The 21,822-nt window shown below is 42.5% G+C and overlaps 1 protein-coding gene across 8 annotated transcripts in view; it reads left to right on the plus strand.

The window, feature by feature from the left end:
- Positions 1-21,822, plus strand: part of rap1gap2b (RAP1 GTPase activating protein 2b) — a 77,151-nt gene that overhangs the window by 44,173 nt on the left and 11,156 nt on the right. For 4 of the 8 annotated variants that reach the window (XR_004204181.1, XM_020452333.2, XM_031797325.1 and 1 more), the window contains exons 3-12: positions 1,887-1,977; positions 3,597-3,632; positions 4,544-4,576; positions 4,674-4,913; positions 7,394-7,497; positions 8,217-8,295; positions 8,490-8,543; positions 8,625-8,708; positions 8,821-8,921; positions 10,231-10,360. Coding sequence is in view for 6 of the 8 variants with exons in the window: in XM_020452333.2 (XP_020307922.1) it covers positions 1,887-1,977; positions 3,597-3,632; positions 4,544-4,576; positions 4,674-4,913; positions 7,394-7,497; positions 8,217-8,295; positions 8,490-8,543; positions 8,625-8,708; positions 8,821-8,921; positions 10,231-10,360 (952 nt within the window). In the remaining 2 variants the exon portion in view is untranslated. Of the gene's footprint in view, positions 1-1,886; positions 1,978-3,596; positions 3,633-4,084; positions 4,136-4,543; positions 4,577-4,673; positions 4,914-7,393; positions 7,498-8,216; positions 8,296-8,489; positions 8,544-8,624; positions 8,709-8,820; positions 8,922-10,230; positions 10,361-21,822 lie in introns of all 8 variants that reach the window. The other 4 variants (XR_004204180.1, XM_031797321.1, XM_031797323.1 and 1 more) reach the window with 2 other exon arrangements.

A 21,822-nucleotide genomic window follows, 5' to 3' on the forward strand; every position in this document is an offset into this window, starting at 1 on the left:
ACTGTGTGTATCTGCTGTTGTAGACAGAGGGAGAGGCAGTGACAGTGAGGTTTAAAGAGACCATGTGTGTCTGTTAGACAACTAGTGAGAGGGTGACTGAGATAGAGAGGGAATAAGAGAGAGGCAGAAGGAGGGAGCAACAGCAAGAGGTAGAGAAAGGTTGTCTGTGTCAGTCTACAGTGCTATCTGCCGTGTTAGTCTCAGGAGGTTGTAGTCTAGAACAGCAGAAGACCCTGTGTCGTTAGTTATGCCCCCTTGTAGACAGAGGGAGAGGCAGTGACAGTGAGGTTTAAAGAGACCATGTGTGTCTGTTAGACAACTAGTGAGAGGGTGACTGAGATAGAGAGGGAATAAGAGAGAGGCAGAAGGAGGGAGCAACAGCAAGAGGTAGAGAAAGGTTGTCTGTGTCAGTCTACAGTGCTATCTGCCGTGTTAGTCTCAGGAGGTTGTAGTCTAGAACAGCAGAAGACCCTGTGTCGTTAGTTATGCTATAACCAGAGTAACTGGACCACCTGTTTCGGTACCGTTGCCATAGTAACTGGGTTAGCGGGACCATCTCATAACAGATTGTAGTGATGACTTGACCGCTGGCACTGTAACCGTTCAGTCTGCTGTTACCATAGTAATACTGGACCCCCAGCTTGGCACTGATTGTAACCGCATTAACAGGGGTAAACGGGACCCCATCATGTGGGAGGGGGGCACCGGCGCCTCCAGAGTGGGGTCAAAGAGAGCAGGGGTGCGGGCTGTGGTGGCGCTGATTGGACTGCTCTACCGCTCCAGACCACACAGAGAGAGGGAGAGAGAGGGGGAGAGAGAGGACGAGTGGTGGGTAAACTCAACTCCTCTTTTCATGGTGGTGTTTGAGGATGGGCATGTGTGTGTGCTTGTGATGAGTTGGGAACTATGTTGATAGTGTAGTTCAATTAGATTGTCAGTGTGTCTGTTGGAACTATGGCATAGATGGTGTGAATGGAGAGCGGATGCATAGATTGAGTGTAGGATGAAAGAGTATGTTATAGCAGTAAGACAGAAGTGTGTGTGTATGCATGCCAGTATCTCTTGCACATGTCTTACACTTGTGCATGTCTGTATGTATGTGGTAGAGTGCACTTGTGTTTGTGTTTGTGTGTGCGATGCAAGTGTGTGTGAATGTGTGTAGTGGTATAAAATACTGTAAAGTCCAACTTAAGTTGCTTTTGTGGGTATCTGTACTTTACTTTTACTTCACATAAAGAAAATGTTTTCCATAACACCCACAAGTAATCGTTACATTTCTAATGCTCAGGCAGGACAGCAAGATGGTCCAGTTCACGCAGCCTATCAACATAAACACATTCTCATCTCTACTGCCTCTGATCTGGCTGACTCACTAAACACAAAAACTGTGTTTGTAAATGATGTCTGAGTGTTTTAGTGTGCCCCTGTCTGTCCGTAAATGAATCAAACTAGTTAATGGTGTTGTGTGGTTTGCTTAATATAAGGAATTTATGCATAGCATTTACTTTAACTTTGTACTTTTATTCAAGTATGACAATTTAGCACTTGTTCCACCACTGTATATGTATATGTGTGTGTGTGTGTGTGTGTGTGTGTGTGTGTGTGTGTGTGTGTGTGTGTGTGTGTGTGTGTGTGTGTGTGTGTGTGTGTGTGTGTGTGTGTTAGTCCCCTATAATAGATTAAGTGTTCCTGTCTCTTTAGTAATAGTGAGTTCAGTGGAGAATCTATGCAGTCTATTTACAGAGAAAGAGCTTATGAGGGATTGGCCCGGTATTGGCCTTTGTGGATTGGCCTTTGTGATAGAACGAGGTAGAAAGAGAGAGGACCGTTTTTAAGGTGTATTGTACGAGTGATAACCGTTTTATTGTTGCTGTTGATTGTTTTAGGAAGCAGGAGAGAGAGCTGCTGACCATCTCTAATGTTCCCCTGGCAGACTGCCCACCCTCTCCTCCGCGCACCGCACCCCCCACCATGAAGGTAACACACACTCATGCACACACACGCACACACATAGAAACATGCACACACGCACACATACACACACACACATTGAAGCACGCACACACACACACACACACACACACACACACACACGCACATAGAAACACACACACACACATACACACACCCACACAGGCATAAAGAATGGAGAAGGAGAGAGAACCAGTTTCCAATGGACTGTGACTGACCATCCCCAGCAGGTAGTATGACGTTTTGAATGTGTACACTTATGTAAATGTATATCCGTTATCGGCATTGCGTTCTCAACCATTGATTTCTTGTGCCACATTATGCTGTATGTGATGATTGTTTGTGAGAGAGTGCTTGTAAATGTGTGTTGGGTTCTACACTCTTAGGTATAAGCGTTCATAGAAACAAACGTTAGTGCAGTACAGATCCTACTGTTGTTCAGCTGAACATTTCAACAATATACAGATTGCATGCAGCTGAGTAGGGATATGAATGCTGTTCTTAAGCACAATGCAAGCGGAGTGCGTGGATACAGCCATTAACTGTGGTACATTGGCCATATACCACAAACTCTCAAGGTGCCTTATTGCTATTATAAACTAGTTACCAACGTAATTTGTTTTTGGTAACCAGTTTATAATAGCAATAAGGCACCTCAGGGGTTTGTGATATATGGCCAATATACCATGGGCTGTGTCCAGGCACTCCGCATTGCGTCGTGCGTAAGAACAGCTGTTATAGCTGGTATAACCACAGCTCCTCATGCCTTATTGCTTAAATATACCACGGCTTTCAGCCAATCAGCATTCAGGGCTCAAACCACACAGTTTATAGTAGCTGTTCGAGTACAGTCTACAGTCAGGGTCTATTTCAGTGAAATGCTAGGTCATCCGAGTCCGGCCTGGGAGGGAGTGATGTGTCTCTGCTGCTTCTGCAGCCAGAGATACTGGATATAATGACGAGATGCTTGTGTCTCCACCCTAACAATTGGATTCGTTGACCACAGAGTGGAATGGCGGGCTGTCAAGCTCCTGCCTATTCCTCTCTTTGGATTGGTGGATACATCTCGTTATTTTAATACATTTTAGAATATTCTATGAGGGGTATTGACATATTAAATGGAGAATGAGATGCTATGCTAGCCTCATGAATATGCATAGATCATCTCGAATTTCAACAGGGACAACTCCGATACAAAGTGTTTTTTCTCAAAGTTGCCGGGATGTCACTTGCATCACATTTATATCAGTATACTCGTAACAACCTAAGCATTACCAAACTTCTAATCAATCAAATAAGCCTCATGTATCAAAATAACAATACATTTTTATCTAGACTAAATTCAACACTCTCTCATTGATCCTCATACAAAAACTCCTCACTCGGCAGTATGCCAAGATATTTTCACTTGGACAGATTTTGGACTGAGTAAAACTTCTTGCTCTGCCTCTTCCTCTCCGCTGCAGTTCAGTCAGGACCAGGAAGTGATGTGAGAAGAAGCGATGTCAGAGAAATGGCCCAAAAAATGACTTTAAAAAGAGTGAGAAAGAATCTCACCCCTCTCTCTCTCTCTCTCTCTCTCTCTCTCTCTCTCTCTCTCTCTCTCTCTCTCTCTCTCTCTCCAGTCTGCCCATTTCTTCGACATGATGGAGAAGATGGAGGTAAGCATGGAACTCCTGCCGTCTGTGTCTGTCTGATTAATAACCCAGAATCCTCCAGGTGACAACAGAACTGATAATAATGTCATAGGTCAAAGGTTACCATGAGGTCATCAGGGGGTTCACGACCTTTGACACTTCCCATAATGCATTGTCAGTCATTATATATAGCAACAAGGTTTCAGAACCACTCACTCTACACTCTTACTACTATGCTTTTAATATTCAGTTATTTGTGCTTTCTAACGCCGACAACCCTTATTCTCATAAATCACAACTCCAAACATCTCACCCTCATAAATATCCAACATCTTTTCCCTAAACCTCTATCCCTTACATCCTAACCCCTTGCTTCTAAATCACACCATACCGACCTACCCAACCCCCCAACCCTCTGCCCCTGACCTCTAACATCTACCCCATACATTGCACGTATAACCCCTAACTCGCCTAAGCAGGTACCAGAGGTAGCAGAAAAAACAGTGGCTGGTCCTCAGAGACTGAAGGTGTGGACAGCCTACCTACCTGTCTGTCTGTCTGTTTGTCTGTCTGTTTGTCTGTTTGTCTGTTTGTCTGTCTGTTTGTCTGTCTGTTTGTCTGTCTGTCCTCATATCCATCCTTTCACTGAATATACTGTATATAGTGGAAATTGACTATGAATGACTTTCATACCTCTTTATTTACAAACTCATATTCTCTGTTGTCATTCATTCATTTAGGTCCTTATCCCATTCACCAATGATTTGAAAAGTCAAGTAAAGTTTATTGGAGCTTTTAGTTCAGACAGTAATGCATGTGAGTTTTATGTCGAGCTCATCTTGTCCTTTGTGTTAGCTGCTTTTCAAATCTTTGTACAGACTACAGTGTGTGTGTGTTGTATGTACAGCCGAACCTGATTCCACTCTCTCTTACAGGATGACTACATCCCATACCCCAGGATAGAGGAGGTACGTCAGCAAACTGATAACATGCACACACACACACACACACACACACACACACACACAAATGATGGTTCTTACTCTGTTATTTGTCTCTGCCCAGGTGCTGGAGAGGGGTGGGCCGTACCCCCAGGTGATCCTGCCAGAGTTTGGGGGATACTGGATTGAGGACCCTGACGCCCTCGTCCCCACACCCCCTTCTCGGTACCCCAGCCTGTGTGACAGGGGGGACGATGGAGGGGGAGGAGAAGGGGAAGAGGGGGACGCTGCCCTAGTGGGTTATGGGTACCGGCTGGAGAGTAACGACGCAGCACGCGCCTACAGGAAGCACTTCCTGGGCAAGGTCAGTGCCATGGGAACACATCACTTTTTTCTCTGACATGTAACATGTCAATAATTGAAATACTGTGCTGCCAAATGTGCCTCCCAAAATGCACCATATTCCCAATATGCATTCAGAGTGTATTCACACCACTCAACTTTTTCAATATTTTGTTGTGTTACAATGTGGGATTAAAATGTATTTAATTGTCATTTTTTGTCAACGATCTACACAACCTACTCTGTAATGTTGGCGGCAGGTAGCCTAGTGGTTAGAGCATTGGACCAGTAACCAAAAGGTTGCTGGATCAAATCCCTGATCTAACGAGCTAAAAATCTGTCATTTTGCCCCTGAATTTGTTCTTAACTGACTTGCCTAAAAACTGACTTGGTAAAAAAAAAAGTTCTAACATTTGTTAAGAAATATATATATGTATATATATATATATATATATATATATATATATATATATATGTAGATGTATTTTGATTAGATATTTATTCAACCCCCTGAGTCAATAGAATTACCTTTGGCAGCGATAACAGCTGTGAGTTTTTCTGGGTACGTCTCTAAGAGCTTTCCACACTTGGATTGTGCAACATTTGGCCTTTATTGTTTTAAACATTCTGCATGCTCTGTCAAATTGGTTGTTGTCAAATTATTTAAAAAATTCTTCGAGCTCTGTCAAATTGGTTGTTGATAATTGCTTAGACAACCATTTTCAAGTCTTGCCATAGATTTTCAAGCAGATTTAAGTCAAAGCTCTAACTCGGCCACTCACCCTCTTCTTGATAAGCAAATCCAGTGTAGATTTTCCCTTGTGTTTTAGGTTACTGTCCTCCCGAAAGGTAAATTCATCTCCCAGAGTTTGATGGAAAGCAGACTGAACCAGGCTTTCCTCTAGGGTTTTGACTGTGCTTAGCTCAATTCCGTTTTTTTTAAATCCAGAAAAACTCCAACGGTCCTTAACGATTACAAGCATACCCATAACATCATGCAGCCACCACTATGCTGAAAGTATGGAGAGTGGTACTCAGTAATGTGTTGACCTAGATTTGCCCCAATACTTTGCCACATTTTTTGGCAGTATTACTTTAGTGCCTTGTTGCAAACAGGATGCATGTTTTTATTAATGTTTTATTTTGTACAGGCTTCCTTCTTTTCACTCTGTCAATTAGGTTATCATTGTGGAGTAACTACAATGGTGTTGATCCAACCTCAGTTTTCTTCTATCACATCCATTAAACTCTGTAACTGTTTTAAAGTCCCCATTGGCCTCGTGGTGAAATCCCTGAGCAGTTTCCTTCCTTTCTGACAACTGAGGTAGGAAGGACGCCTGTATCTTTGGAGTGACTAGATGTACTGATACACCATCCAAAGTGTAATTAATAACTACAAAATGCTTAAAGGGATATTCAATGTCTGCATTTTCTTATTTTTATCCATCTACCAGTAGGTGCCCTTTTTTTGTGAGGCATTGGAAAACCTCCCTGGTCTTTGTGGTTGAAGCTGTGTTTGATATTCCCTGCTTGACTGAAAGACCTTGGACCCCTACAAATCAGCCGGGCTAGACAATCTGGACTCTTTCTTTCTAAAATGATCTGCCGAAATTGTTGCAACCCCTATTGTTGCAACCCCTCTCTTCCCTATTTATATATTTTGCTCCTTTGCACCCCATTATTTCTATTTCTACTTTGCACATTCTTCCACTGCCTTTCTACCATTCCAGTGTTTTACTTGCTATATTGTATTTACTTCGCCACCATGGCCTTTTTTTCCCTTTACCTCCCTTATCTCACCTCATTTGCTCACATCGTATATAGACCTATTTTTCTACTGTATTATTGACTGTATGTTTGTTTTACTCCATGTGTAACTCTGTGTTGTATGTGTCGAACTGCTTTGCTTTATCTTGGCCAGGTTGCAGTTGTAAATGAGAACTTGTTCTCAACTTGCCTACCTGGTTAAATAAAGGTGAAATAAATAAATAAATGTTTGGGGTACAGAGATGAGACAGTCATTTAAAATCATGTTATTAAACACTATTATGGCACACGGAGTGAGTCCATGCAACTAATTATGTGACTTGTTAAGCACATTTGTACTCCTGAATTTATGTAGGCCACTTATTGGCTTGCCACACGTTGAATACTTATTGACTCAAGACTATTATGAAAAACATAATTCCACATCGGTGTTATAGGGTACTGTGGGTAGGCCAGTGACAAAAAAAATGACAATTTAATCCATTTTAAAAAGTCTAGGGGTGTGAATAGTCTCTGAAGGGACTACAGTGCACTATTTTTGACCAGAGCCCAATGGGTCTTATACTTTCTGTTAATGCATCACATTCTGACCGTTCTCTCTGACTCTGTAGAGTATAAACACTTACACTAGCCTATTCTTTCAGTGTTACGTACTGTTCACGTTGTCCTCTATTTTTTTGGTGCTTGTCTGTCTGTCCCCTATAAATGTTGTCCTATTCCCTCTCTATGTGATAGGACCACTTGAATTTTTACTGCACGGCCAGTTGTCATGGCAACCTCATTCTGTCTGTGAAACATGAGGAAGTGAGGAGTCAGGAGTATCTGCATGTCATCCTCAGGTAAGTAAAACAACACACCTTAACACACCTGAACACACCTTAACACAACGAATCATTACACTCCGTTTGTGACAGCTCACACTTAACATGAGTAAGAAAAACATGCACAATTTCAAATCAAATTGTATTTGTCACATGCACCGAATACAACAGGTGTAGTAGACCTTGCAGTGAAATGCTTACTTACAAGCCCTAACCAACAATGCAGTTTTAAGAAAAATAAGAGTTAAGAAAAATATTTACTAAATAAACTAAAGTTTAAAATGTTATGTACAGGGGGTACCGGTACCGAGTCAATGTACAGGTTAGTCGAGGTAATTGAGGTAATATGTACATGTAGGCAGGGGTAAAGTGACTACACATAGATAATAAGCAACTATTAGCAGCAGCGTTAAAAAAAGTCTGGGTGAGCATTGTATTAGCTGTTCAGCAGTCTTATGGCTTGGGCTAGAAGCTGTTAAGCCTTTTGTCTCCAGTACCACTTGCCGTGCGGTAGCAGAGAGAACAGTCTATTACTAAGGTGGCTGGAGTCTTTGGCAATTTTTAGGGCATTCCTCTGACAGCGCCGGTATAGAGGTCCTGGATGGCAGGGAGCTTGACCCCAGTGATGTACTGGGCCGTACGCACTACCCTCTGTAGCGCCTTGCGGACGGAGGCCGAGCAGTTGCCATACAATGCATCTCTCTCTCTCTCTCTGTCTCTCTCTCTCTCTCTCTCAGGTCTAGGATGAAAACAATGTATGATAGGATCTCTCTAGCAGAACTTCCTGAGCTGCCTAGTGTCCCTCAACTAGCCAAGGTAACCAAACCACTACATAGTTACTACAGAAACCACAGGGGACCACCATATTTCTGGAGGATTTGGCAAACTATGAATATTGTTGAATTATCTTGGTTCATTGAGATAAGATCTAGCTATGTACAGTGTACGTACATATCTTCCTAACTAAATGTTGTGTGTTTCGGTGTGTTCATAACTTGTTGTGTGTTCAGCTGCTGTGTGAGGATGCTGTTGGTCTCAGATTCAGTCCAATTCTGTATCCCAAGGTGAGCTCACAGACATACATGCAGTATATCACACCATGACCAACAACACTGCTCTAAGTGATTACTCTGCATATTTACCAGGCCTCCCAACTTATAGTGAGCTATGATGAACATGAGGTGAACACCACCTTCAAGTTTGGGGTCATCTACCAGAGGTTTGGACAGGTGAGTTTTGCTCTGTGTGTGTGCTGGAGTTTAGCTATCCTGTTTAGGTTTTAATAACAAACCAAAAAATAAATCTAACACTATTCTCTCTTTCTCAATATCTGTCTGTCAGGTTTTGGAGGAAGAGTTGTTTAGAAACAGTGAGGAGACACCAGCCTTCACTGAGTTCCTCAGTTTACTGGGAGATACTGTAGACCTACAGGACTTTAAAGGGTAAGAGGGGGGGGGGGTATAGAGAGATAGAGACAGACAGAGAGAGAGAGGGAGTGGGCGGGGTAAAGAGAGAGAGGGGGAAGGGGGAGAGAGTAGCCATCGCCTATAGAGAGATGACCCCGAAGAACAGTCCCCTAAGCAAGCTGGTCCTGGGTCACTGTTCACAAACACAAACAGACCCCACAGAGACCCAGGACAGCAACACAATTAGACCCACCCAAATCATGAGAAAACAAAAAGATAATTACTTGACACATTGGAAAGAATTAACAAAAAAAACAGCGCAACCTAAAATGCTATTTGGCCCTAAACAGCATAATACCTGACCACTGTGACTGACCCAAAGTTAAGGGAAACTTTGATTACGTACAGACTCAGTGAGCATAGCCTTGCTATTGAGAAATGTCATCGTAGGCAGACCTGGCTCTCAAGAGAAGACAGGCTATGTGCACACTGCCCACAAAATGAGGTGTAAACTGAGCTGCACTTCCTAACCTCCTCCAAAATGTATAACAATATTAGAGACACATATTTCCCTCAGATTACACAGATCCACAAAGAATTCAAAAACAAACCCAATTTTGATAAACTCCCATATCTACTAGGTGAAATACCACAGTGTGCCATCACAGCAGCAAGATTTGTGACCTATTGCCACAAGAAAAAGGCAACCAGTGAAGAACAAACACCATTGTAAATACAACCCATATTTATGTTTATTTATTTTCCCTTTTGTACTTTAATTATTTACACAGCATTACAAATCAAATCAAAGTGTATTTGTCACGTGCGCCGAATACAACAGGTATTTCACCTTACAGTGAAATGCTTACTTACAGGCCCTAACCAACAGTGCAATGTTTAAGTACAACACTGTATATAGACATAATATGACATTTTTAATGTCTTTATTCTTTTGGAACTTCTCTGAGTGTAATATTTACTGTTCATTTTTATTGTTTATTTCACTTTTGTTTATTATCTACTTCACTTGCTTTGGTATTGCTAACATATGTTTCCCATTCCAATAAAGCCCTAGAATTTAAATTGAATTGAGAGGGGGGGTGAAGAGAGACACAGAGAGTGAGAGAAAGAGAGAGAGACACACAGAGAGACAGGGGGGTAAAGACAGAGAGAGAGAGAGATAATTGGAAGAGGGAGTGAGGGAGAATAAGTGGTAGAGGGAGGAAGAAAGAGAAAGAAAGAGAGAGAGAATTGGAGTTGACGGTGAGAGGTAAAGAAATGAGAAGTTAAGAATAACACAGGCTCTAATCCTAACCCCCTGTTCGTTCTCTCCCTGTCCCTGTAGGTTCCGTGGTGGTCTGGATGTGTGTCATGGTCAGACAGGCTCACAGTCGGTCTACACAGACTACAGAGAACAGGAGATCATGTTCCATATCTCTACCAAGCTGCCCTACACAGAGGGAGACAGGCAACAGGTACACACACACACCTAAAATCCTACACGTAACGGCACACACCTTTCACACACCTTTCTGAAAACGTATGGTTACTTTCGTAACCCCGGTTCTCTGATAATATGATTGAGATTTATCACATTCGCTAGGACCGCCTACTCTCTCTGTAGAAAAGGCAGGCCCTTTCAACCTGATAGGCAGCCCTGTCAATCACCCTTAACACCCCTGTTCCTTCAACCAATCAGGGCACTTGGATATGCTGCAGGACCTCACCTTCCCTCACCTCTAGTTAGTGCACGTTTTGCCATGGCAAGAGCAGCAAATAGTTGTGTTGCTGATGGACTTTCGCATGTTGTTCATAACTGAAATGTTGTGCGTACATTGACATGTCAGTGTTGGAAATTGTGTATATTGTGTTGTGCAATGCCTGTCCTGGGGAGGACTAGGCCTACCTGTCAGGTCTAAGCATTTGAGTGAAGTTTGTGCATCTGTAACTTTCTCACTCATCATTACTCAGGATTCATTCAGAACTATTCGTAATCATGCTGCATCTCAATTTACCGCGTCCGCCAATGGTGGCCTTCCACATCTGTGGTGAAAGGTGACAGAGCTAGAGTGGTGTTTGTCAGAACATGAGACACCCCGGAAATCGGTCTTCTCATCAAAACTTCTGTAGCTTCTGAACGGTTTGACCAACAGTCTAATAGTCTAAAGATGAGAATCTCATCTGAAGGTAGCCCGGTACCAGTTTTTTATTTATTATGGGAGCGTACATTAAGCATACAAAACATTAAGAACACCTTCCTAATATTGAGTTGCAAGTGCAACGCTATTTGGCTGGCAGCCACACAAGTAAATGAGCTTACAAAGAAAAGGCAAGGTATTTTTTGCAAAAATGATGAATGGCCATCATGTTTCTATTTATCATAGAAATAATGTGGTCAGCTACATTTCCTAATGTTTTGCATATAGTTAATATTGCATTTTACTGGACAAAAGTAGGCTGGCTACACCAAGAAAAGTACAAGGGAAAAGTAGCTACACATCAGTCAGAGCGCTGTCTGCTCATAAATGGCCCGTTTGTAAATTCACATGAGTGAAGAAGTGCAACTGAAGCCCAAAATGAATCTAATGCCAAGCAGAAATCACAATAAGAAGCATTTAGTTGTGCGTTTATAAAACACAGCAAGTTATTTCTTATGTGTTTTATATCTTTTATCTGTGTGAAAAGCAAAGAATTCTGCATTAACGTGATTCCTAAGTTTAACTTGCTAGTTACTAAGTGGCTGAATTGATAAGGTGACAGGGCCTCATATTGTGTTAGCTGTGTTTGAGAAGTCAAAGCCCTTTGGATGAGTTACCTGTACAGCTGCCACAGCTATCTTTTTATTTCCTTGCGTTTTTTCTCTTCTCAGTTCTCGGCCTGCTCCTCCCCCATCTTCTCTGAGCAGAGGCAGCCAGTTGCTCTAGGAAATCCAGACTCTACATAGACACAGCATGCTCCAGAGACAGTACTGTTTATCCTTAACAAGCATGCGTCAAAATGTTTTTTTTTGCACAATGACATTTGGGTGGCTCCTACCTACAGTTGAAGTTGGAAGTTTACATACACTTAGGTTGGAGACATTAAAACTCATTTTTCAACCACTCCACACATTTCTTGTTAACAAATTATAGTTTTGGCAAGTCGGTTAGGACATCTACTTTGTGCATGACACAAGTAATTTTTCCAACAATTGTTTAAAGTCAGATTATTTCACAAATAATTTATTGTATCACAATTGCAGTGGGTCAGAAGTTTACAAACACTAAGTTGACTGTGCCTTTAAAAAGCTTGGAAAATTCCAGAAAAGGATGTCATGGCTTTAGAAGCTTCTGATAGGCTCAAGTGAGTCAATTGGAGGTGTACCTGTGGATGTATTTCAAGGCCTACCTTCAAACGCAGTGCCTCTTTGCTTGACATCATGGGAAAATCAAAAGAAATCAGCCAAGACCTCAGAAAAAAATTGTAGACCTCCATAAGTCTGGTTCATCCTTGGGAGCAATTTCCAAATGCCTGGCGGTACCATGTTCATCTGTACAAGCAAAAGTATGCAAGTATAAACACCATGGGACCACGCAGCCGCCATACCGCTCAGGAAGGAGACCCGTTCTGTCTCCTAGAGATGAACGTACTTTGGTGCGAAAAGTGCAAATCAATCCCAGAACAACAGCAAAGTACCTTGTGAAAATGTTGGAGGAAACAGGTACAAACGTATCTATATCCACAGTAAAATGAGTCCTATATCGACATAACCTGAACGGCCGCTCAGCAAGGAAGAAGCCACTGCTCCAAAACCGCCATAAAAAAGCCAGACTACAGTTTGCAACTGCACATGGGGACAAAGATCGTACTTTTTGGAGAAATGTCCTCTGGTCTGATGAAACAAAAATAGAATGCCATCCCAACCGTGAAGCACGGGGGTGGCAGCATCATGTTGTGAGGGTGCTTTGCTGAAGGAGGGACTGGTGCACTTCGCAAAATAGATGGCTTCATGAAGCAGGAAAAGTACGTGGATATATTGAAGCAACATCTCAAGACATCAGTCAGGAAGTGAAAGCTTGGTTCCAAATGGGTCTTCCAAATGGACAATGACCCCAAACATACTTCCAAGTTGTGGCAAAATGGTCTACCAAATACTAATTGAGTGTGTGTAAACTTCTGACCCACTGGGAATGTGATGAAAGAAAGAAAAGCTGAAATAAATCATTCTCTCTCCTATTATTCTGACATTTCACATTCTTAAAATAAAGTGGTGAGCCTAACTGACCTAAAACAGGGAATTTTTACTTGGATTAAATGTCAGGAATTGTGAAAACTGAGTTTAAATGTATGTTTAAATGTATGCTAATGTGTATGTAAACTTCAACTGTATATATGTGTAACTTTATGAGCCTGTCTTTGCGCTCTTTAGAATATTTACCTAGCAGCTTCCATTGAATCTCTCAATTTGTGCTAATTTCAGCATTCTGGTAATAGACGCCCAATGGGATTTTTTGTGGGCTTTTTTGGTGCCCCCTTGTGTTCTAAGCTTGTAATACTGTAAATCCTGGGATGAGAGAAGGACGGTATACCGCCCAACTCTAGACTCAAGTGCTTCACACAGTGGTGTCAAGTTGACTTAATGTCAACTTAATGTGGTGGACAATTCGTGATACACACATCAGCATGAAAAACCCAGCAGCGTTGCAATGCTTACTACTAAGTGACATCAAATCAAATTGTATTAGTCACATGTGCCGAATACATCAAGTGTAGACCTTACAGTGAAATGCTTACTTACGAGCCCCTATTCAACAATGAAGTTTTAAAAAATATGGATAAGAATAAGAAATAGAAGTAACACGTTTTTAAAGAGCAGCAGTAAAATAACAATAGCGAGACTATATATGGGGGGTACCAGTACAGAGTCAATGTGCAGGGGCACCGGTAATATGTACATTTAGGTAGAGTTATTAAAGTGACTATGCATATATGATAACAGAAAGCAGCAGAGGTGTTAAAGAGGGGGAGGGGAGGCAATGCAAATAGTCTGGGTATCCATTTGATTGGGTGTTCAGGAATCTTAAGGCTTGGTGATAGAAGCTGTTTAGAAGCCTCTTGGACCTAGGCTTGGCACTCCAATACCGCTTGAGGTCAGAGGCCGAGCAGTTGCCATACCAGGCAGTGATGCAACAAGTCAGGATGCTCGTGCCCTCTTCATGACTGTCTTGGTGTGCTTGGACCATGTTAGTTTGCTGGTGATGTGGACACCAAGGAACTTGAAGCTCTCAACCTGTTCCACCGCAGCCCCGTTGATGAGAAGGGGGGGCGTGCTTGGTCCTCTTTTTTCCTGTAGTCCACAATCATCTCCTTTGTCTTGATCACGTTGAGGGAGAGGTTGTTGTCCTGGCACCACAAAGAAAGGTCTCTGACCTCCTCACTATATGCTGTGTCGTTGTTGTCGGTGATCAGGCCTACCACTGTTGTGTCATCGGCAAACTGAATGATAGTGTTGCAGTCATGAGTGAACAGGGAGTACAGGAGGAGACTGAGCACGCACCCCTGAGGGGCCCCGGTGTTGAGGATCAAAGTGGCAGATGTGTTGTTACCTACCCTTACCACCTGGGGGCAGCCTGTCAGGATGTCCAGGATCCAGTTGCAGAGGGAGGTGTTTAGTCCCAGGATCCTTAGCTTATTGATGAGCTTTGAGGGCACTATGGTGTGGAACGCTGAGCTGTAGTCAATGAATAGCATTCTCACATAGGTGTTCCTTTTGTCCAGGTGGGAAAGGGAAGTGTGGAGTGCAGTAGAGATTGCATCATCTGTGGATCTGTTGGGGCGGTATGCAAATTGGAGTGGGTCTAGTGTTTCTGGGATGATGGTGTTGAAGTGAGCCATGACCAGCCTTTCAAAGCACTTCATGGCTACAGACATGAGTGCTACGAGTCGGTAGTAATTTAGGCAGGTTACCTTAGTGTTCTTGGGCACAGGCACCATGGTGGTCTGCTTAAAACATGTTGGTATTACAGACTTGGACACTTGTCAGTTGGTCAGCGCATGCTCGCAGTACACGTCCTGGTAATCCGTCTGGCCTTGTGAATGTTGACTTGTTTAAAGGTCTTACTCACATTGACTGCGGCGAGAGTGATCACACAGTCTTCCGGAAGAGCTCGTGCTCTCATGCATGTTTCAGTGTTATTTGCCTCGAAGCGAGCATTGAAATAGTTTAGCTCGTCTGGTTGTCTCGTGTCACTGGCAACTCTCGGCTGTGCTTCCCTTTGTAGTCTGTAATGGTTCGCAAGCCCTGCCACATCTGACGAGCATCAGAGCCGGTGTAGTACGATTCAATCTCAGTCCTGTATTGACGTTATTGCCTGTTTGATGGTTCGCCGGAGGGTATAGCGGGGTTTCTTATAAGCTTCTGGGTTCGAGTCCCTCTCCTTGGAAGCGGCAGCTCTAGCCTTTAGCTCAATGCGGATGTTGCCTGTAATCCATGTCTTCTGGTTGGAGTATGTACGTACGGTCACTATGCGGACAACATCATCGATGCACTTATTGGTGAAGCCAATGACTGATGTGCGGTACTCCTCAATGCCGTCGGAGGAATCCCGGAACATATTCTAGTCTGTGCTAGTGAAACAGTCCTGTAGCTTAGCGTCTGCTTCATCTGAACATTTTTGTATTGATCTAGTCACTAGTGCTTCCTGCTTAAATGTTTACTTGTAAGCAGGAGGATAGAATTATGGTCAGATTTGCAAAATGGAGGGTATGTATGTGTCTCTGTGTGTGCAGTTGAGGTGGTCCCGAGTTTTTTTCCCCTCTGGTTGTACATTTAACATGCTGATAGAAATGTGGTTAAACGGATTTAAGTTTCCCTGCATTAAAGTCCCCGGCTTCTAGGAACGCCACCTCTGGGTGAGCGTTTTCTACTTTGCTTATGGCGGAATACAGCTCATTCAATGCTGTCTTAGTGCCAGCCTCTGACTGTGGTGGTATGTAAAAGAGCTACAAAAAACACAAATGAAAACTCTCTTGGTAGATAGTGTGGTCTACGGCTTATCATGAGATACTCTACCTCAGGCGAGCAATAGCTCAACACCTCCTTAGATATCGTGCACGAGCTGTTGTTTACAAAAATACATAGTCCAGTGCCCCTTGTCTTACCAGACACCGCTGTTCTATCCTGCCGGTGCAGCGTATAGCCAGCCAGCTGTACAGTCGTGGCCAAAAGCTTTGAGAATGACACAAATATTTTCACAAAGTCTGCTGCCTCAGTTTAAATGATGGCAATTTGCATATACTCCAGAATGTTATGAAGAGTGATCAGATGAAATGCAGTTAATTGCAAAGTCCCTCTTTGCCATGCAAATGACCTGAATCCCCAAAAACCATTTCCACTACATTTCAGCCCTGCCACAAAAGGACCAGCTGACATCATGTCAGTGATTATCTTGTTAACACAGGTGTGAGTGTTGACGAGGACAAGGCTGGAGATCACTCTGTCATGCTGATTGAGTTCGAATAACAGATTGGAAGCTTCAAAAAGAGGGTGGTGCTTGGAATCATTGTTCTTCCTCTGTCAATCATGGTTATCTGCAAGTAAATCATTGCTTTGCACAAAAAGGGCTTCACAGGCAAGGATATTGCTGCCAGTAAGATTGCATCTAAATCAACCATTTATTGGATCCTCAAGAACTTCAAGGAGAGCGGTTCAATTGTTGTGAAGAAGGCTTCAGGGCGCCCAAGAAAGTCCAGCAAGCATCTGGACCGTCTCCTAACGTTGATTCAGCTGCGGGTCGGTGCAGCACCAGTACAGAGCTACTTCAGGATATGGCATAAGGCAGGTGTGAGTGCATCTGCATACACAGTGAGGTGAAGACTTTTGTAGGAAAGCCTGGTGTCAAGAAGGGCAGCAAAGAAGTCACTTCTCTCCAGGAAAAACCTCAGGGACAGACTGATATTCTGCAAAAGGTACAGGGATTTAGACTGCTGAGGACTGGGGTAAAGTCATTTTCTTTGATGAATCCCCTTTCCGATTGAAAATCTTGTCTGGAGAAGACAAGGTCAGCGCTACCATCAGTCCTGTGTCATGCCAACAGTAAAGCATCCTGAGACCATTCATGTGTGGGGTTGCTTCTCCGCCAAGGGAGTGGGCTCACTCACAATTTTGCCAAGACCACAGCCATGCTCCTCCGGGAGCAACTTCTCCCAACCATCCAGGAACAGTTTGGTGACAAACACTGTCTTTTCCAGCATGATGGAGCACCTTGCCTTAAGGAAAAAGTGATAACTAAGTGGCTCGGGAAACAAAACATCAATATTTTGGGTCCATGGCCAGGAAACTCCCCAGAACTTAATCCCATTGAGAACTTGTGGCCAATCCTCAAGAGGCGGGTGGACAAACAAAAACCCACAAATGATGACAAACTCCAAGCATTGATTATGCAAGAATGGGCTGCCATCACTTCTGTGGCCCAGAAGTTAATTGGCAGCATGCCAGGGTGGATTGCAGCGGTCTTGAAAAGAAGGCTCAACACTGCAAATATTGACTCTTTGCATCAACTTCATGTAATTGTCAGTAAAAGCCTTTGACACTTATGAAATGCTTGTAATTATACTTCAGTATTCCATGGTAACATCAGAAAAAATTATCTAAAGACACTGAAGCAGCAAACTTTGTGGAAATTAATATTTGTGTCATTCTCAAAACTTTTGGCCACGAATTTATGTTGATAGTGTTGTCGTTCAGCTCAACTCTGTGGAACGTAAGTCATTTATTTATTCTCCAAAGATTGCATGTTTGCTAGAAGAATGGGTAAGTGGTAGAAGTAAGTGGGGGTTTATTTGATCGCCTACGAATTCTCAGAAGGCAGCATGACCTCCGGAACCTTTTTCTCTACCTCCTCTTCAAGCAGATCACGGGGATCTGGGCCAGTTCCCAAGAAAACCGTATATAATATACATAGCAGTATACATAGCTTTTGCCTGGTCAGTCTGTCATGGAAAGAGCAGGCGTTCATACTGTTTTGTACACTCAGTGTATTGGGAAGTAGTTTAGTGCCCCCCATTTTTTTTATATCCATAAAAAAAAGTTTCTGATCTCTCAGATCTAAGACTTTAAAACAAACTTCCTTTTGATTTATTTTTGGACTGTCTGTTTTTCCATGTATGAATCTGTTATTCAATGCGTTTCTATGGACTAATATCAGTAAGGCCAAATTCAATGTTTCGTCAATTTTTAAATCAAATAGCTAAATGATGCTTGGTATGACCATCTTTAAACAAGTCCATATGTTAGCTTAGTTTATTCCTTCATTAGCATGTTTATTCCATATGTTTACACCTCTCTCTATCCATTGCATATAGGCTTCTCATTTTGAATAATTATGCTTGTGTTTTATTATTGTATGGATGAGTCCTCATGAGTGTATATATTCTTTCCCTTTTAGAACCACAAATGAAATACATTTAATGGAAGCAGATTTGTCCGTGTGTGTAACTGTGTGTGCGTCCACGTGTGCTGACAACCAAGTATACAGATATGGGCCTGTTGTGGAAATTCACCACTAAGAACTCAAACTCAAAGTAAGCCAGTGATAATAAAGATTATTCTTTACTATATTTATTATCACAGCCAGTGATAATTATCATTCATCCATCAAAGCTTGATGAAAACTCTGAAGAGGGCGTTCTCTTTCAGTCTTCTTATACTACTACACAACCAAGTCATTTTAGCATGATTTACATGATTCATTATTCATCATTAACGTTGGTTCCTGTACATGACTGACTGGCATCTCACGAGGCTTCTTCTCGCAAAGCTGGGACCTTGAAACTGAGATACTCCTTTTGGTTCCCAGAGCAATGTTCTGGGCGTACTGCCAATTGGTCAGAGGAGGAGGTCACAGTCACCTGCACAAACCAAGATGGAGTGAGAGGAGATGCTGTTTACAATTTAAGGCGTATCTCTTCAGACAATAAAATGTCACCCTCACAGGCCTCATGTTCCAACTGGACAACCAGTTATAGTGGGCAGATCCAATCAAATCAGCATTAAGTAACCAGCGAGCTCCAGCTAGTCATTTTTTAAGTACCAACAGTGCATTCAGAAATTATTGACACCCCTTGACTTTTTCCACATTTTGTGTCACTGGCCTACACACAATACCCCATAATGTCAGTGGAAAGATGTTTTTTGATTTAAAAAAATATATTTAATACAAATTTAAAGCTGAAATGTCTTGAGTAAATAAGTATTCCCTTTTGTTATGACAAGCCTAAATAAGTTCAGGATTGTTGAACATGATTTTTGAAAGACTACCTCATGTACCCCACACATACAATTATCTGTAAGGTCCTTCAGCCAAGCAGTGAATTTCAATGCTTCAATGCTTCTGTGGTTTGTTCTGGATTGGAGTCTGTTAGATGAATGAATGTCATGTAAATGTTGAGCAGCTTCACTGTAAGTAGATTGTATGTTTTGTCATTCAATAATAATAATACAAACAAAGACTTGAAAATGGCAAAGTAATGATCAACAACCAACTTAACAGAGCTTGAAGAATTTTGAAATATATTGTACAATCAAGGTGTGCAAAGCTCTTAAAGACTTACCCTGAAAGACTCCCAGCTGTAATCACTGCCATCGGTGATTCTAACATGTATTGACTCAGGGGGTTGAATACTTATCTAATCAAGATACACTACATGGCCAAGAGTATGTGGACCCCTGCTCGTCGAACATCTCATTCCAAAATCATGGGTATTAATATGGAGTTGATCCCCTCTTTCAACAAATCATTTCTGTATGGACCTCACGGGAGCATTGTCATGCTGAAACAGCAAACGGTCTTCCCCAAACTGTTGCTACAAAGTTGGAAGCACATAATCATCTAGAATGTAATTTTATGCTGTAGCATTAAGATTTCCCTTAACTGGAGCGAAGGGGCCTAGCCCGAACCATGAAAAACAGCACCAGCTCATACACCAAACGTTACAGTTGGCACTATGCATTGGGGCAGGTAGCGTATTCCTGGCATCCACCAAACCCAGATTCGTCCGTCGGACTACCAGATGGTGAAACGGGATTCATCACTCCAGAGAACGTTTCCACTGCTCCAGAGTACAATGGCGGCAAGCTTTACACCACTCCAGCCGATGTTTGGCATTGCACATGGTGATCTTAGGCTTGTGCGTGGCTGCTCGGCCATGGAAACCCATTTCATGAAGCTCCTGACAAACAGTTATTATGCTGACATTGCTTTCAGAGGCAGTTTGGACCTCGGTAGTGAGTGTTGCAATGGAAGACAGATGATTTTTACGCGTTACTCGCTTCCGCACTCGGCGGTCCCGTTCTGTGAGCTTGTGTGGTCTACCACTTTGCAGCTGAACTGTTGTTGCTCCTAGACGATTCCACGATTCATAATAACAGCACTTACAGTTGACCATCTCTAGCAGGGCAGACATTTGACGAACTGACTTGTTGGAAAGTTGAAAGTCACTGAGGTCCTCAGTAAGGTCATTCTACTGCTAATGTTTGTCTATGGAGATTGCATGGCTGAGTGCTCAATTTTATACACCTGTCAGCAATAGGTGTGGCTGAGATAGCTGACTTTACAAGCATTCCGCTACACCCGTAATGACATCTGCTAAACAGGTGTATGTGACCAAAACAATTTGATTTGATTTGATCCACAAATTTTAAGGGGTGTGACTGAGATAGCCGAATCAACTAATTTCAAATGTTAGAGGTTTTTTCCTCTTTGACATTACAGAGTATTTTGAGGCGATTGTTGACAAACAAATGACAATTAAATCACTTTTAATCCCACTTTGTAACACAACAAAATGTGGAAAAAGTCAAGGGGTGTGAATTAATTCTGGCGAAAGAGGAGAGACCATCACTTCCATAAAAGGATCCACTCTCCCGCCCTTTGGTTATTCTCAAGCATGCTTATCTTGCTATGAATGCAGTGATACATCGCACTCCTATTATGAGCGAACCGGGGTTACATAATCTTAAATTCTCTTTCAGTTACCAAACCCATTCACAGGATTGGTTAAACTCTTGAGGTCTCGCGTGTCTCCACCGAACTAGGGAAATCCGCCTTCAGTTTCTGGGTAAGGCGACAGAGGAAAAGCCATAGGCTCCAAGGTGCGACAAGGGGAAAAGGTTGACCCAGACCAAAAATGGGGTTAGGTAATTAAACCTGAAAAAGCCCTGTATATACTGTGGGCATGAACAGTGACTGGTAGAGCACAGTCCACCCACACGCTTAGGGACGCTAAGGGCAGTAGTAAAGCGAAAGAAGGAGGACTATTATGTCTTCACACTTTCCAGTGGTTAATAGCTGCTGTGAAAGGATTTTAAGCACAATAGACATGTCCCAGAATGAGCTAAAAGCTTAGAGTCTGGGTGTAAACGACGTGGCCCCCTTAGAGACTACAGTTATGGATAAACTATCACTGGCCGTGCCCGAATACCTATACTAGAAAACTGCATACTCATTTCTGTGTTTTATCAAGTAGAATTCACTCGTCTTTTCTGAACTTTGACAGCAATCAGATTAATTGATGCTCTGTACCAAAATGAACGAATGGCGGAAGTCAATGTAATCGCACATTCGATGACACATTTAGAATAGTATTTTCAAAATCCCACATGCTATACTAACAGTTTTATAGTATGTGAAATTGTTTAAATAGTACTCAATGTGTCTCTACACCTTCTCGGTAAGTACTTCTTAGTTACGGAACATCTGAGTGTTTCTGATGTTGGGAATACCCTGGCTTCAGAGAGCATGTTTTATGATACAGGAGTTGGCCAATTCCCTACATGTGATACATCGAAACAAGTATTATAATTTTTTGGTACTTTTATTTAAATCAGGGGAGCCCAGTATGGGTATTCGGACGGCCACTGTCGGTGCCTCGGTAGGCGAGAAAGTGGAAAAATGACCTT

The sequence above is a fragment of the Oncorhynchus kisutch genome, linkage group LG19 (assembly GCF_002021735.2).
Source record: "Oncorhynchus kisutch isolate 150728-3 linkage group LG19, Okis_V2, whole genome shotgun sequence".
Taxonomy (NCBI): domain Eukaryota; kingdom Metazoa; phylum Chordata; class Actinopteri; order Salmoniformes; family Salmonidae; genus Oncorhynchus; species Oncorhynchus kisutch.